At 46.0% G+C, this 15,381-nt stretch overlaps 1 protein-coding gene across 1 annotated transcript in view; it reads right to left on the bottom strand.

The window, feature by feature from the left end:
• The window catches only part of NOS1AP (nitric oxide synthase 1 adaptor protein), a 315,689-nt gene extending 301,219 nt beyond the window's left edge, over nt 1–14,470 (bottom strand). Inside the window, 1 exon segment of the mRNA NM_001435327.1 lies at nt 13,894–14,470. Coding sequence (NP_001422256.1) covers nt 13,894–13,998 — 105 coding nt within the window. The 5' untranslated portion in view covers nt 13,999–14,470.
• Nucleotides 14,471–15,381: the final 911 nt, after the last annotated feature.

Below are 15,381 nucleotides of genomic sequence, written 5' to 3' on the forward strand. Positions count from 1 at the left end.
TCCTTCACGTCACCATCTTCTCTCATCTAACTCTGACCTTCAGCACCAAGCACTGTGCCCTCAACACAGTAGAAGCACAATAAACACTGCCTCTAAGACTGATTTTATTCCTACATCTGCATTTGGGAACTGTATATTCAGGGAACAGAAGTCAGATTCAAAAAAAGGCAATACGGAGGAAAAACATCTAAATAAGTCTATGGGCAGAAAAGCAATATAAGTGACATAAGAATTTACAAGGACATACATAAGGATTCATAAAGTCTTCTACTTAGGGAAGATTCCAGGTCCTTTGGGTCTTTCCACCAAAGCTACCTTGGCCTGTGCCAGCACTCTAACCCTGAGATTCTCCAATTGTGACCACTAATTGCATTAGAATCACCTGGGGAGCTCTATAAACTTCCCTATGTGGGAGTTCCCTTCATGGCTCAGCTATTAACAAACCCAACTAGGATCTATGAAAATCCAAGTTCAATCCCTGGACTCACTCAGTGGGTTGAGGATCTGGCATTGTCATAAGCTATGGTGTAGGTTGCAGGTGTGGCTCGGATCCCATGCTGCTGTGGCTGTGACATGGGCCAGCAGCTGTAGCTCCGATTTGACCTCTAGCCTGGGAACTTCCATATGTCTCAGGTATGGCCCCAAAAAGCAAAAAACAAAACACACACACACACACAAACTCTTCCAATATGTAGAACTCTCATTTCCAGAAAGATGGAGAAGACATAATTTTCCCCCTTCCTCCTACTAACAACCACCAAAAACTTCAAGCATTATATATAAAACAAGTATAAGACGACTCTGAAAGATGAAGAAAGGAAGGCAGGTCAGCCAGGGACCTTAACCCCCAAGGCACAGGGCAGTGGAGTTCCCTGAGTTCATTTTGCCTCATGTCCCCTAGACTGGTGGCTGAAGAAGCCTAGGACCCAGAAATGCCAATGGACACAAACCAAAAATATTAAGTCCCCAAGAAAAGCCTGTTTCTCTAGCCAAAGGACTAGGAAACTGGCAGCCCCACATGACAGAAAATTTTAGACAATAATAGCTCTAACTCTAGCTGAACACCACAGGGGAAAACAAAAAACAAAAAACTGTGCCCCCACCAGCAGAGGCAGAAACTAGACTTCTGCCCTCACTAGGTAGTAAGGAGAAGCTCCAACCTTACCTTCTTCCTGGTGATATCAGGGAAGGCTGAACAGGAAGCCTGGAAATCCACCTACCTGCTGGTAATAAGGCCTCCTCCACTCTTGCTGGAGCTTCACAGGAGTCCCAGCCAAGAGTCAGAACTTTTACCACCATGCAGGGGCTTGAGGCAGAGCGGCAGTGGAGATCACATGAGCAGCATTAATGAGGCGCTCCTGCCCTGTCCCAGAGTGGTATCAGCTGAGGCCGATAAATGATCTAGATGCCCCCCATCCAATGGTAAGCAGGTAGCACTCCCCTCCCCCCAACCAAAGTGCTTGCAGAAGAATCTTGCTAAAACATTTAATTAAGATCCAGAATCTCATAACATAATACCCAAGCCACCTAGGTTTCAATCAAAAATCACTCATCATTCTAGGAACCAGGACAATCTCAACATGAATGAGGAAAGACAATCAAAAGATGCCAACACGAAGATGACAGATATGTTAAAATTATCTGACAAGGATTTTAAAGTGGACTTCATAAAAATACTTCAACAAACAATTATGAATATGCTTGAAACAAATGGAAAAACAGTCTTGGCAAAGAAAGAAAAGATATAAAAACTACAACAGCCAAGCAACACCCCATACTAATTGAACTAAAATGGCTGAGAGTTCCCAGCCATGAGCAACTTTTTCTTTAACTCCCCCAAGATTCCAATGAGCAGCCAAGTTTGAGCTAGTGCTCCAGCTCTGTGGTTCTCCAACTAAGGTGTCTATCAGAATCACCTGGAAAACTTAATAAAAGCACAGACATCCAGGCCTTCTGCTACTTCAAGCCTGGGCCTCTGTATATTCATCAATTTCCACATGATTCTAATAGACACCAAAGTTTAGAAACAGATGCCTTCACTAAGGAATTTGCAGGTGATTCCCCTCATTTGAAGCTGCTGCAAAATTCCTGACCTGAAAGAGAAAACAGCAGCATTTAAGTAACCTTGAAGTGGTAAAGTTTCAATCATATTTTGGATATGGGTTCCCAGGATACAGTGTGTTTAACCTGGGCTGCCAAATTTAAGAGAAGAAAATCCACACATATTGAGGTCCAGCTTGAAAATATAGTTACAGTAGAGGTATATGCATTCATGGGAAATAGCAGGAAAGCAAGGTAATATGCTAGCTGTCACCTGACCCACGAGAGACATTAATCTTCTCCTTGGCAGAAAAATAAAATGCTTCCACATGAGAGCCTCTTCCCATCCAAAGAGACCAAAACAAAACAAGAAGAGTTTATAATCAAGATAGAAAAAACGGACCAACCAAGGAGCTTTTCCATTGTGCCCTATGGGCTAAGATTTCTAACCAAAAGGCAAGAGCATCTCCTGGGCTGGAAGTTTTTTGGTATTTATACTCTCTTGGAGGCACCCTGGAGGCTCCAAACAGGGTAGAGAGAACTGGTCCTCAGAAAAGGAGCTGAGAAAGGCAAGGAAGAGGATGTGTAGTTGACAGGAGGAAGAGGTGTGGTGAAGGGGAGTGGATCAACACGGTTAGGCAGGAAGTGCACAGGCAGGAGCCGGAAGAATAACAACACTCTCCAGGAAGCAAGGGCCTCCCAAAGCCCCTCTCCTGCCTGTCTCTGCTCTTCTACTTACTAACGCCTTATTTCCATACCTGGAGACCATCGACATGGCCCAGTGGCACACAGACCCTGGATCACAGGCTTAACCTTGATGGGATGGGCTGAGACCACCACCACCTTCAACAGACCATCTGCCCATTCAATCCAGCCTAGAAAGATAACATGTTTCCTCATCTGCAAAATGGAAACAAGAGCACCTCCCCTCACCGGGCCACTGCAAAGACTGAATTCATCAGCTACACATAAATCCAGAGAACCATGTATTGAAAGCAGTGAGTACTGGATAAACATTAGTTCTTGGTATTTTGAAAGATATTCAGCACAGCAGTTAATAGTGGATGCCCCAGGCCAGATTGCCCGGGTTTGACTCAGGGGCCTTACATTAACTAAACATGGACCATGAGTAAGTTACTCTGCCTCAGCTTCCCCAGCTGCAAAATTCAGATAATGAGTACCTTAACTCACACGGCTGTGTGGGAAGATTAATCCTTTCCTAGAAAGAGCTTGGCACAGTGCCTGGAACATAGTAAGTGCTTTGTAAATGATAGTGATTATTAGGTTAGCTTTCTACGATGTGGCTAGCATGGGGTAGGTATGTATAGGGTCCCCGTGTCCTTGAGGAGCTTATAGCCTAGATCAAGAGACAAGAAATGCACACAAAACTAGCAGGGAAGAGCAGCACAAAATATGGGACACGTGACAAGCCAGCAAGCAGGCAAACGGTATTTCTGTCTGACTCACACACAGGCTAATGGAGTTTAGAACGCTCTCAACACAGGGTGCACTGAGCAAGGGCCCTCTTCTTGGCCACCCCTTGGTAGAGAATCTCAGGTCTCTTTCAACTCTCAAGGCTGATCATTTCAAGTTTCCTGGAAAGCACTGCAGCTTCGAGAATGGGAAAAGTAGCCTCTGTCCTCAGATCTCTTGATGGACCATATAAGACAAACAAGTCTTGTGGAAGTGCTGCAAAACCAACTGGGTTACATGCAGGAGGTAGGGGACTAGGGATTCTAAAGTGCTCTGGGCACAGAACTTGCTGGAATTTAAAGCCAGCTGCTCCAGTGCTTAGACAGAAACATGACGCTGAATATAAAAATTGGAAAGGGAATTGTAAGCATCACAAGGTATTAATTAATCCCATGATGTAAAATTCCTTCTGCTTAGATTACCTCTGCTTACAGAAGTATTTAGCCAAGAAATTCAGAGAAAGACAGTGAAGACAGACAACATACCATACTTAACAAGATTCTGTGATTTTTAATCTGAATGAGGATTAAAAGGCTGGAACAAATGTGATAGGGGCATGCACCAGAAGCTAGTTAACCCCTCCCTATTCCTTCCCAAGGAGGCTGACAGCTATTTTAAGTCCACAAAGTAGTCACGCTGTCTGATTTGAAACTTTAGGAATCAAGAATAATACGGCAGCTAGACTTTTTAAAGCAGGCATGTAAAATGAAGATAATACACCACTAGGCCTCTGAGTTATTTTCAAAAAAACAGAGTGTATGACAACTCTTAAATTAAAACCATGCACAGATGAAACTTAAATTGCAATTTGTGGGACTAAATAACAACAATAAAAATAGTGACCCGCTCTGTGCCAGGCAGTGTGCTAGGCATTTACATGCATGACTCATTTGCTCCTCTCATTAACCATATGAGGTATGTGATAATTGCATTCTCCTTTTATAGATGAAGATACTAAAGGAGAGGTGTTAAGTAACTTGCATTAAGTTCACAGAGCAAGTGAGCCAGGATTTGAACCCAAGCACAATTCGCTTCTGAGTCCACCTATGCTGTGCTGTCAACCAAATTACTGTTAAAACAGCAAATTAAAGGAAATAATGAATTGGGGGGGAAAGGGTATCAATGAGAATGTAACGGGTTGGAAATATGGGTTTTTTTACTCATAAGTGACAATTACCTATTCCTGAAATTAGCCGTATGTTTTATATTCAAAGATTCTAATTCCAGTGCACAGCGATCACTAGAATTCTACTTAATTCAGGAAAAAATGCTTACTGGGCATTTCCTTTGGAAGGCAGTGGCACTCTGTGAGCTGGGGGTGGGGATACCTCCTGGGATACAGGGAGTCTCTCAGGTCACTAGGGACTGAGAGTTACAGGTGGAAAGCAAGGGGAAAAGCTGGGAGGAGACTGGAGCCCACTGAGGCATCTCCCTGTCTTGGACAACAAAGGAAGGCCCTGGCAGTCCTTGTAGGGAGCATCTCAGAAACTGTATTCATTGATTCAAAATACATTTTCTACATGCAAAGCACTGCAGTCTGCACTGCAGAAGACATATGGGGCAGAGCGACAGGGATCCTAATGACGACGGGGGGGGGGGGGGTGAAAACCCAAAAGCAGCAAGCAGCTACGATCCACAGCAGGAGCTGGTCAGTCCTTTCCACACAGAAGAGGGACCAGTAACATCCACTTCACTGAGTGACAGGGGACTGGGCCTGAGAACTGGATGGTAAATCGCAGGGAGAGTTGAAGGAATGGTTGGTACCCCAGCTGGATTGATGCGTAGGATGATTATAGGGAACTGTTCAAAACCAGAGCACCCTGAATATCAGGCTAGGAATTATGGACCTACTATACCAGGCTTAGAAATGTTTCGTGTTTTTTAGAAGGACAGCATAATTCTATCTCAGGAAAATTAACAGAGCAAAAGTCTATAGGATAAAGTGGAGACCTTCAGAATGTAACTGAAACAATATGGTGAGAGGTGGTGAGCATCTGAACCAGTCAGAGGTGAGATGAGAAGGAACAGGCATGCTGTATGAATGGATGTCACTGAGAAAATTCAAGGATGCAGCAACTGACCTGGAGTTCTGGGAAGAGCCAAGCCACAACAGGTACTCAATTAACAGCCCATAAGTCCACTGTTACATGAAAGGACTCAAGCACTGTTCCAAAGTATCAGGCTTGGGTGCCTGAGAGGATGATGGGGTCAGAGAGGTCATTTAAATAAGTCAACAGAGAGATTTGAATTCAAGTTTATTGAGTGATGGGGTTAGCGACATTATTCACTAGGGTAGAGACAGCCAGCAGGAGATCTGGAGTCTGGACTGGAGTTAGAAATCAAGGAGCCATCATGCATGACAAAGCAGGGGTGGTGGGAAGGATGGAATTGAGCACTCACTTGAGAGGTCAATGTGCAGGAAAAGAGCAGCCAGCACAGAAGAGGAGGTACAGACGGGGGAGCTAGATGTGGCTAATCCAGAGCCTGCACAGGGAGCTGAGTGAAGCATCCCAAAGAGGGACCTGGACAGGCTGCTCAGGAAGAAGACTCAAAAAGGATGAGGACAGAGAAGGACCCTATCTTTATGGCAGCCAAGACAGAAGTGGGAAGGATACAGCCAGGGACTGAATGAATATTGAGAAAGTGGAGAGAGTAGAATACTCACGAGGCTTAGCTGTGAAAGGAAGAGGACAAAACATTAATGAAGAAAAGGTGGAGAGAAGAGAGTTTTCACAAAGGGAAGGAGATAGCACACTTCTGGGCAGAGAGAGGAGTCAGTGGGGCCAGGGGGTGATGGAACCATGTAAAGGCGGGTGGAGAATGACAGGACAATGAACAGAGACCCAGGGGAGGTGGGCTAGCAGTGGATGGAGGGCAAATGAGTCTTTAAAAAGAGAGGAGAAAAGAAAAAAATCAAAATTCATAACTTAAAACGTGTGCTGGGAGTTCCCGTTGCGGCACAGAGGAAACAAATCCGATTAGTATCCATGAGGATGTGGGTTTGATCCCTGGCCACTCAGCGAGTTAAGGATCCAGTACTGCCATAGCTGTGGTGTAGGTTGCAAACGCAGCTTGGATCCTGCATGGCTGTGGCTATAGTGCAGGTTGGCAGCTGTAGCTTGATTTCAACCCCTAGCCTGGGAACTTTCATATGCCACTGGAGAGGCCTAAAAAAGAAAAAAGAAAAAAAAAAAAAAAAACTTTTGTGTTTCAAAAGACAGTATCAAGAAAATGAAGGAATTCCCACTGTGGCTCAGTGGGTTAAGAAAATGATATAGCGTCTGTGAGGATGGGGGTTTGATCCCTGGCCTCACTCAGTGGGTTAAGGATCTGGCATCGTAGCAGCTTGCAGCTGAGATCGTGTTACATGGCTGTGGTGTAGACCGCAGCTGCAGCTGATTCGACCCCTGGCCGGAGAATTTCCCTATGCCCCAGTAAAAAAAGAAAGTGAAAAGCCACCCAAAGAATAGGTGAAACTATCTGCAAATCTATATGAGAAACTCAAATACAGAATATATAAATAACTCAATAATAATAATAATAAAGACAATCCAATTAAAAAACGGGCAAAGGATATGAACAGATATTTCTCAAAGAAGATCTGCAAGTGACCAATAAACACACGAAGAGATGTTCTGTATCAGGGAAATGCAAATCTAAACCACAATGAGATACCACTTCACAACTACTAGGATGGGTAGGATCCAAAAGCCAGATTATAACAAGTGTCGGTGAGGATGCGGAGAAATCAGAATCTTAACGAACTGCAGGTGGAAAAGTAAATGGTACAGCCACACTGGAAAACAATGCGGCAGTCCCACCGTGGTTAAAGGCAGTTTACCACAGGATCCAGCAATTTCATTCTTACCTATCTCTGCGAAATGTAAGGATATATTACACAAAACCTTGTCCACAAAATGTTTATAGCAGCATTATTCATAATAGCTAAAAAACAGAAATGACCTTAATGTCCATCAACTGATAAATGGATACACAAAATGTGGTATAGCCATACATTTGACTATAAAAAGAAGTCCTGATAAATGCTACAATATGGATGAACCCTGAAAACATTATGTAAAGTGAAAGAAGCCAATTACCAAAAAAAAAAAAAAATCCCTACATATTCTATGACTCCATTTACATGAAATGTCCAGAATAGGCAGGTCCTGAGACAGAAAGTAGATGAGTAATTACTTAGGACCAGATGCTTAGGGGTAGATGGGGAGATGGGGGGGCATTAGCTAAAGGGTACAGGGCTTCTTTCTTAGGTAATGAAATGTTCTAAAAATAGACTGTAGTGATGGCTGTACAACACTGTAAATACACCAAAAACTATTAATTGTATATTTTAAATTAGTAAATTGTATGGTGTGTGATTTATATCTCAGTAAAGCTATTAGGAAAAAAGAGTGGGAGAAAGAAGAAAGTTCTTTTTCCAAAAACAGGGTGGAAGAAGGAAAGTAGCAGAGCCAAAGTTTGCAGTGTAGAGCAGGAAAGTGGGAGGTACAGAAAGGATGATGGGCATGGCCCCAGGCTGCCGGGGAAGCAGGATAAGGGCAGCAAGGGGGTCACTGGGAAGCTAAAGGCAGCCCCAAGGCAACGAAGGTGAGGAACAGGTAATGATAGTCAAAGAAAGCATTCTGAAGGTCTGAGTTCTTAGAAATAGCAGCTATATAAGTAAGCAATAATAAAAACAATGAATCTAAGTGAAGTCAGAAAGAGAAAGACAAATACCATATGATATCACAAATGAACCCATACAGAACAGAAACAGACTCACAGACATGGAGAACAGACTTGTGCCAAGGAGGAGGGGGGAGGGAGTGGGATGGATGGGGAGTTTGGGGTTAGTAGATGCAAACTATTACATTTAGAATGGATAAGCAATGAGATTCTACTGTATAGCTCAAGGAACTATATCCAATCTCTAGGGATAGAACATGATGGAGGATAGTATGAGAAGAATGTATGGATAGGTATGACTAGGCCACTTTGCTGTACAGCAGAAATTGACACAACATTGTAAATCACCTACATTTTAATTTTTTTTTTAAACTTTATTTATTTATTTATTTATTTTTGTCTTTTTGCCTTTTCTAGGGCTGCACCCGCAGCATATGGAGGTTCCTAGGCTAGGGGTCCAATTGGAGCTGTAGTCGCCGGCCTGTGCCAGAGCCACAGCTACGCCAGATCTGAGCCACGTCTGAGCAAGGCTAAGGATCGAACCCCCAACCTCTTGGTTCCTAGTCAGATTTGTTAACCACTGAGCCACGACGGGAACTCCTACATTTTAATTTTAAAAAAATTTTTTAAACAGTGAATCTGATTAGGGCCGTGGACATGGATGGCTGGTAAAGGTCAGCATCACACATGACTGTGTGATTTGACCACTAAATGGACTGGGGCATTTTGGGCAAAGTAGACAGGGCGAAATTTGAAATGTACAGCTTAGGTAGAAATAGATTTGACCATCAAATCCCAGAGCACCAGCTGTGGTGGAACACCCTGGGGCATCTAAGAGCAAAATAAGGATGAATAAAAACAGGTATGGTTTCTAAGCGGTGCTGTATCTTTGACTCATCTCCCCCAAAGACTGATCTGGTCCAGGCAGAAGATAACAACGGATTTTAAAGCATCTGACAAACACCTAATAAGGTGAAATAAACCTCCACTTCAGTGATGACATCAGCAAGTACACCAGGCCCTCTATCTGAATGGCTACTTGTCCACAATCCTAGAATTCAAAACCCCTGGGAGGAGGGGAGGGGGGGAGCAGACACCCAGAATATAGAGGAGTTGGTTCTGAGAGCTCGTTACCACACACTACAGGCTTAGGTTTGAGTCAGAACACCCCATTTATGGTGAACCACTGCATTTAATGTCCTAATCTGGAAGTCCTCAAGATAGTGTGTTCAAGAGGCATCCACAGGCAGCCTGCTATGTGGGTTTCTTAGAATCTCTAAAATCCACATCATGGAAACCATCAGCCAGTGAAGCCCTTTAGCAAGGAGGGAAATATATATGACCAGAGAATTCAGTTCAGATTTGACCAAGAACTCCCAAACTGCAAAAATCGCTCAGCAACAGGACAGTATATTTACTGTTTTCAGACTTTCTACAATTGGTTAATTTCTCCCCCTAGATGTTGAGGAGGCAGTTATCCACAGAAGCATGAGACAAGGTCCTTAAAGAACAATCGACATCACTGGAGAAAATACATGCAGAGGAGAAAGAATACAAAATCTTATATGGTCAACCATGATCCAAAGATGATTCTGGCAATCTCTCTCATCCCACATGCACTCTTGCACTGTGACCATGACACTCCCAACCTGAAATGAAGACTGCTTCTGCTCCCCTTGAATCTGAGCCAGACTACAGCCTGATTTGACCAACAGAATGCAAAAGTGATTCTGTGTAACTTTGGAGGCCAGGCCTTAAGAGCTTCCAACTCCACTGCTTAGGATGCTCCCTCTTGAAAGCTAGCTGCCATATTAAAAGGGCCACATGCTGAGAAAATCCAAGCTACCCAATGGAGAGAACTGCCACCTGAAGGACCACCAGGACACAGCCATGTGAGTGAAGCCTTCTAGGATCTTCCAGCCCAGCCACAGTGGAATGAAGCCAATTGAATGCACCGGTCAAAGTCATGTGCAACAGAAGAACAGCCCAGCCAAACCCTGCCTGAATTCCTGACCCATGAATCATGAGCAGATTAAACAGATGTTGTTTTAAGCCACTGAGTTTTGGGGTAGTTTGTAAAGCAGCAATAGATAACTGAAACAAACCTGAAGCCAGGAAACTAGGATTGAGTCCTGGTTCTGTTCTTACCTAGCTATAGACCTTGGGTCTATGACTTCTCCTCTGGACCTCAGCTTCCTCCTCTATAAAATAAGGAGATTGTACAAGGTGAGCCAAGGTGCTTTCCAGTTCTGACAGGCTGTGCCACACATGCAGAGATCAGTGAATGGGTTAGGCAATAACAGCTAAGAACAGAGGGAGCAGGATCAGGTGAAGGAACCATGAACCAGGAGTCAAAAGCACTGGATTGCAAGGATTAAATGAGACAGTACCTAGAATAATACAAGATCCATAGTAAGTGCTCACTAAAGATCAGCTATAATCAATATTCTCTCATCTTAGCAGTTCTGGGACTCTGGACAAGTTAACCTCTTTGATTTCCATTTTTTTCTTCCGAGAAAATGGAGGTAACACCTCCATTCCCGTTTCCACATGAGGAAGATTCTTTATGTGTTAAAGTCCCAAGCAAATCAAAAATCACCTACAAATGTAAGGCATAATTATGTTATTAATACTCTCATCCTTTGCATCACTGTTATTAGAAGTCGTCTTCTCCCCCAGCGAATAGAGACAATCAGCTGATGGCACTGGCCACCAGGAAGGGGTCCTGAGAGAGGAAGAGGCAGATACAAAGGAGCCACACAAGCCTTCAAGCTGAGAAGGATTTTACCATCCACCTACCAGCAATGGTCGGTGAGCCAGGTACCCTGACACGGAGAGCAGTATCCCTGAAAAGCAGTTCCTAACCCAAAGGAAGGAATATCGAGAAAGAGCTCAGTATTAAAAGTTTAAATAATTTTCTACATCAGAGTCGGATCCTACATCAGCAACCTAAGGATGCCCCACCAATGAACCATGAACCAAACCCACTGGCCAGCATGGAATGAACATGCCATAAAAATTATTAAATGGATAAGCATTGGATTTGAGACTCTTAAGTCAAAGCTCACAGGTTTAAATCCTGGCTTTGCCATACACAGCTGTGTGCACTAAAGCAGGCAACATATCCTCATTTATAAGACATAAGGAGACCCACCTTCAGGGAAGCAGTGAGAATTACAGGAAGTGCTGCAGGTGAAAAACCTCTAGGATTCTGCTTGATAATTAAAGGCATGGTATGTTTTAAGTGCGTAGAACCTCTGACATCCAGATGCCCTTCAACCCTTGCTATAACCTTTCAATCTCCACAGCACCTGAAAATGAGCGGCATTCACTCCATCCAATGTTGACTCTGAAAAACTGCCAGCCCTTGGAAGTGAAAGACCTGGGCTCATTTTCCAAGGGTACCTGACAAGGCAGCACTAACTTACATTTTACAGTCTGTGCTTTTCCAAAACATGGAATGAGTGTGGTGTGAATTTAACCCTGAAATCCCACAGATCGTGCAGCTCCACAGACGCTGCTCGGGAGGGATGTGGAAACCAGCCACGAGGCGCCAGCCAGATACACGTGGGACAGAAAAGCTTCTCTTCCACCTCTACGCAGGTCTTGACTGAGATGGTTTGAATGTACTGGTGTCCAGCCCTGACTACAAAGACTGGGAGTTAGAACCTAGTTCTCAAAGTCAGCCTTGTCCTTTCTTTCCTACCATGCCATTCTCAAAACAGAACTCTTGGTCTGCTATGTCCCAAATCTGCACTGGGAGCACAGCCAGGACCAAGAGTTTCCCCCTCCTCTTACTGAGCACTACTGCATGTGAATCCAGGGAAGTTACTATAGGAACTACACCACGCAACCTCCAGACATTTGCTTAGGAAAGAAAAACTGCATGTTGGAAAACGGAGGGTAAGACCCAGGGAGTTGGAGGCAAGCTTCAAGCCCAGTGTTTTTCAAAGTCTGGTCCCAATCACCTGCATTAAATCACCTGGGATGCTCCTCAGAGGTACACAATTCCCAGCTCTCACTTGGGTGTATCATATTAGAATGAAGGTGTGGCAAGAATCAGACTTTTAACAACCTCACCTGGTGATTCTTATGCATGCTCGTTTAGCAGACCTAGCTAGGACCAAATGCAGAGACTATGAGAATTGAATAAAAAGGTTAAAAACACTTTCATTCTAATTTCTCTTCTTCTTTCTTGCAAAACAGAGCACTGGCAAATCAAACAAGACAAAAGCCAATTTCCCAGCTTATGCATGTCCAAGAAAATTAAATCATGACCGTAATGAAAACTCATAATTTAAATTTAAACACTTGCTTACGAAAGCAACAGGCCCAGACAAAAATTAACCCAAACATCCTATCTTAGACCAACCAGATCTATTCTGAGAGAAGCGAGATAAGATCTTGGCTACAGCCCCACTCTGATCCCAACCATACCCAGAAATTCAGCTCTGCATTCCACTGCAGGGTTTGATGTCTCAGGGAACAGAGGGTGTCCTCCCAGCTCCAGCAAATATGATTGAGGGAAGGTTATTTTTAAAAAGGTAAGATTCACCAATTCACACATCTCCATGAAAAGGAAAAAACTAAAAGATAACCGACCATACTGGGCTCATATCAAACACTAGAAAAGATGTTTCATGAACTGAAGGAAATTGCCACCTGATGGAGTAATCCCTGCCTGAGATGCAAACACCCTGCATCTACAAAGTCATGAAGGAGAAAAAAAAGGAATGAAGAGAAAATTGTCTCCATATCAAAACCAGCAAGACACAACCTACTGGAAGTGCACTATTTACCAATAGCAGGCACACAGTAGGTGCCTGAGTCTTGGGGGGAGGGCATCAAGCAGCATGAAGGAAGAGCAGAAGCACTCTTCCCATGTGATGGGCAGTGGGAGTCCCAGCTGTAATCTCAGAAACCAGAACTCCTCACTCGGGAAGGGCATCACAGGGGGCCCGCCTTATTCACACCTGAAGGTCCAGTACAGAGGCTTCCACCCCGCCCCCGCCCCCCAGGATAGACCTGGGGCTCTGAGCTGAAAATTCCAGTCACCCCTGATAAATTCTCCAGCAGCTGTCCCCTACTAGTTGCTGAAACTTAACTTTATGCCACAAAACTAGCAAATGGGCAGCTTTCACCACACTTCCCCCCTTCAATGCCTGGCACTCGCAAAGGAGTCTTGGCAAATAAGGCATTTAGGAAGTGGTTCTGACACCTGGCCCAGGTTACCTGGAATCTAAAAACAAAAACCACCCTGTATTATTTTCCTCAATCAGGAGGCAGGTATTTCCCCTTTAAAAGACTTTCCTGAAAGCACCTCTCTCACAGGATCCCAATGATTAAATAACATCAGAGCTTCCCTAAACCGATTCTAAAGAACCACGGCCGGGCTGCGCACACCCACTGGTTTTTCCTCCTCAGAAGGAGGGATATGGGAAGTAACTCAATCAGTCCTGGGCGGGTAAGGATGGGGGAGTCTGCAGGTGGGAGAAGGGGTGAAGCAATACCGCTCAAACTTTGCAGTTGCTCTTTAGCAGTTCTGGGCAGAAGCCCAGAGAATTCTATACTGGGAAGGGGCAGTCACCCTCCCTAACAGAAAGGCCCTCAAATCAGCCTAACCCACCAGCTCTGCGCATCCCATTCACTCAGACATGCCCTCTCCGGGCAGTCCCCTCTCCAGGGCCCCCTCACCTTGGCCTCGAAGCAGATGCCGTGTTGGAAGGCGTCCTCGTTGTGCAAGGGGATCCGCAGGTCGTGCCCATCGTCCACAAGGTTGTACTTGGTTTTGCTGGGCATGGTGACCCTCGGTGGACCGGCTCCTCCAGAGGCGGCGGCGGTGGCAGGAAGGGGCTGGTAGGACCCCGGGGAGGGGAGATGGGAGCCGAGCGCGGCGGCTCGTGGATGGGGCGCAAGCGGAGGGTCGCGGGGCGGAGTGCGCCCTGGCCGCGCGGCGACGGTGGAAGCCGGGACTCCGATCAACGCCTAGGGCCGGGCGGCGCGGGTGCGGGCGACGCGAGCGGCGCTGTGGCCGCGCAATTCCTGCCGGCAAGGAGGGTGGCGGGGGCGGCGGCGGGGGCGGGCGTGCGCGGCGCCCCGGCCGGGGGAGGGGAGCGGTGGGCGCGCGGCCCGCGGTGGGACTGGGCGCGGCGCCGGCCTGGGAGCAGTGGCGCGGGCAGCCCGGGACGAGGAAGAAAAGGCGACGGCGGTGGCGGCGGCGGCGGAGCAGGGTGCCTGTCACGGAGACGCCGGATCAGCCGCCGGCGAGCGGCTCCTCCTGCGGGGCGGGCCCGGGCCGGCTCCTCCCGCGGGGCGCCCAGGCCCCGCCTGTCGCCGGGTCCGCCCCCGCGCTGCCCGCGGAGCAGGTGAAAGTCCCTGGGAGCGCCGCGCCCAGTCCTGGTTGTGTCCTGCGGCCCGACCCCGAGAACTTCGCCCTGGCCCTAGCCAGCCGGGGTCTCAGGAACACGGGCACAGTCTTGTTTTTGTTTTTTACAGTTTGATTCTGAGCCAGACTACTAATAGTTAGCAGTAGTGGCGCCTTTGGGTTGGAGGTTTGTTTTTGTTTGGGGAGGGGGGAGGGGCTGTGTTTGTTGTTTTGTTTTTGCGTTCTACCTGGAAGGCCCAAGTCCTGGCCCAAATACATTTAGATTATTAATTCTGAGAGTTCCCGTTCTCTGGAGAATGAAGACTGTAACCAAATGGGGGACTATTGCAGGTGTTTTGTGTTCTTTTGAGTAGTGATTTGTGAGTTGTGTATTGGGAGGGTTGGGGGATGCCTTTGGGGATAGTTTTAATAGTTAAAAGCCATAAGCCCTGTGGAAATGGAGTAGGCCAAAAGGGGTACTAGAGAAGGAAGAATCTACACCTTTTTATTTTCTTAGACAGCCTATACCTGGGTATGGACAAAATGAACTTACAAGGTTTTGGAGTGTTTTTTTGTTCGTTTGTTTTTGGTCTTTTTGGGGCCACACCCTCAGCATCTGGAGGTACCCAGGCTAGGGACTGAATTGGAGCTGTAGCCTACCTCACAGCCCTAGCAATGGCAGATCCGAGTGCATCTGTGACCTACACCACAGCTCATGGCAACACCTGATCCTTAACCCCCTGAGCGAGGCCAGGGATTGAATCTGCGTCCTCATGGATGCTAGTCAGATTCATTTCCGCTGAGCCATGGGAACTTCA

The sequence above is a fragment of the Sus scrofa genome, chromosome 4 (genome assembly GCF_054392235.1).
Source record: "Sus scrofa isolate SSC_HxYL_T2T_F1_AM1 chromosome 4, Sscrofa_HxYL_maternal_Yorkshire_Landrace_v2.0, whole genome shotgun sequence".
In the NCBI taxonomy this organism is placed as follows: domain Eukaryota; kingdom Metazoa; phylum Chordata; class Mammalia; order Artiodactyla; family Suidae; genus Sus; species Sus scrofa.